Source organism: Trypanosoma rangeli, assembly GCF_003719475.1.
Source record: "Trypanosoma rangeli strain AM80 chromosome Unknown Tra_15.4_contig_00957, whole genome shotgun sequence".
In the NCBI taxonomy this organism is placed as follows: Eukaryota; Euglenozoa; class Kinetoplastea; order Trypanosomatida; family Trypanosomatidae; genus Trypanosoma; species Trypanosoma rangeli.
In genome coordinates, this window is record NW_021706704.1 from 1 (window position 1) to 2,174 (window position 2,174).

General features: G+C 61.0%; 2 protein-coding genes across 2 annotated transcripts, besides 3 other annotated features; both read right to left on the reverse strand.

The window, feature by feature from the left end:
- On the reverse strand, positions 1–841 carry TraAM80_10422 (uncharacterized protein; the record flags this gene model as incomplete). The annotated part of the gene is made up of 1 exon (XM_029387040.1): positions 1–841. A coding segment is annotated over one exon (841 nt), but the record flags the coding sequence as incomplete, so codon positions are not given.
- Positions 842–958: 117 nt separating this feature from the next.
- On the reverse strand, positions 959–1,390 carry TraAM80_10423 (uncharacterized protein; the record flags this gene model as incomplete). The annotated part of the gene is made up of 1 exon (XM_029387041.1): positions 959–1,390. The coding sequence occupies one exon, from the start codon at positions 1,388–1,390 to the stop codon at positions 959–961; it is 432 nt and encodes a 143-aa protein (XP_029233113.1).
- A 22-nt stretch (positions 1,391–1,412) lies between these two features.
- Positions 1,413–1,470: a sequence feature (A-rich).
- Positions 1,471–1,768: 298 nt separating this feature from the next.
- Positions 1,769–1,813: a sequence feature (A-rich).
- A 280-nt stretch (positions 1,814–2,093) lies between these two features.
- Positions 2,094–2,156: a sequence feature (A-rich).
- The last annotated feature ends 18 nt before the right edge of the window (positions 2,157–2,174 follow it).

Genomic DNA, 2,174 nt, shown 5'->3' on the forward strand with positions numbered 1-2,174 from the left:
GACGAGGAACACCGCCGATTTGTTCCACTGCTGCTACCCATCCTCGGCAGCTGCAGTTGTTGCGTGGGAAATCCACCACACTTTTCCCGCGCCTCCTCAGCACGGCGCCACGCAAAGCCCGGCCGATGCCACCATCAACCAACAACAAGTCGAAGGCACCAACTGCCAACCACTGCCCTCCCCCTCCGCGAGGCACCGAGCCCCAGCACTGCGGCAAGGCGGCCCGCGGCTTCGCCAGGGGCAACGTGAGAAACGCACCAACGCAGCTGCCCGGCGCAGCCGCAGGCAGTTGCCGTGCACTGCAGCAGCACACGCGCGTGCGTGGGCACAAACGAGCAAACAGGCAAACGATGGAGACGGAGGCGCGCACCACCGCAAGAAACGGCCCACGCCCGCACGTGGCGCTCGCCTGCGCACAACAAAAAATCCGGAACCCCGCGGTGTGGCCGCGACCGCACCTCCCCGCCCCCGCCATCTCGGGGTGAAGCACACCCACGCGACAGCGAAAGCCACCACCGTGGCGACAGGCCCAGCGGCACACAAAACTCACGCGACAAAGACCAGACGCAGCCACCACTCCCCCACCGTACGCGGCACAACGCACCTGATGGCCGCCACATCCGGAAGCGTACACGACACGCGCCACTCGCAGTACCGTCACCATGCCCCTACAGCACTGCGGCCCTGGGGCCGCCGCCCCTCGCTTCGACAGTTGCGTGGCCCGCGCCCGGGGCAGGGCGGACCCCGCGCAGAACGTCCCACTTCCGCATGCATGCACACTGCGAAATCGCAGCCCACCGAAGTGCGCGGTGACCTGCTGCCCGACGCAGGTGGACAACATGGGCGCTGTTCGTGCCACACCCGTTTCGTAGCGTGGTAGCCAAACGGGTGGAGAAACGTGCCATAGAAATTGCGGCGCCCACAGAAGAGCGGTTCGGCGACGGCGAGCCCCCCGTGTCTAAGAGAGCACGCCTCGTATCGTCAGCGGTGGCCTCCACAGAGGACTCGTTGGCCCACTCCGCAGCGCACCCCAGCGTCCCTGGCATTTGCGGAACACCGCCCACCCCCGCATGCTGCCACCAGAAATCGACGATCGCCGCGCCTCCACAATCGGCTTGACACCTCCGACTGCCGCAGCGGCGTTGGTGCATCCCAAAACCAACAAAACCCGTGCATCCAGGCGGTACGCCACGGCGGAAACCGGATGGAAGCAGCGCCAACTGCGACTCCGCGGCATCAGGCCGTCAAATGCTTGCCTGCATGGAGGTGCCCTCCTCCGCCTTCTGCCGACACTCACCGACCGCTGCGCAAAACAGCGAAGCAAAAGACAAATAAGCAGTGTGGCCACCGCCGACAAAAAAGCAGCGCTGCAATGCAAACGAAAAAACATCCCCACGCCACACATCAGCGCTCAAAGCGAAACAAAATAAAAAACAAAAACAAAAAAAAACGCTGAAAAGAAAACAAAACCTTCTCGTGGGGCCCTCGACTCTCACCCCACACGTGGAAGATAGAACACAAGCAAGTAAACCCTCGGCCCATCGTGCCCACCGCCTCAATTCGAAAGGGATGTGCTCAGAATACACAAAACAAAAAAGAATCAATACATCAGGACGTTTGACGGTGACCGGGACCGTTGGGTCACACGCAGCGGCAGTCGCCACGCCCAGCAACCACTGCACGCCCCGTGTGGAAAACGTCTGCGGCGGAGGCTGCGGCGGGATGAAAAAACCGGACTCCACTCGCCACCCCAACGCGCCATCGCAGAAAACAAACCAAAAAAAACACGCACAAGACAATGCACACAAACAAATCGCCCCGTCATTCATTCAGCTTTCTCTGGGCGCGCGCCCCTCCACAGGCGTCCCAAATGACAAACAAATACATTACGAAGGAGCGGCGGAAGGCGAACCCACTCGCAGAATAATTTATTTACAAGGCGGGAGGCACGAGGGCCGTCCCATAGAAGCCCGCACCGCCGCCGCTTGCGCCCCACAAACGAAGAAGCTGCCACCCGCGCCAAACAACGTGGACACCGACCAACCGAGTCCTCCTCACCGGCACGCCTCCTCCGTCGTGGACGGCGACGCTCCAAACTAAAAGAAAAAAACAAAACACCAACACACTGAAAACAAAACGCTGAAAATAAAACAAAATGGCCAGCAGTGAACGCA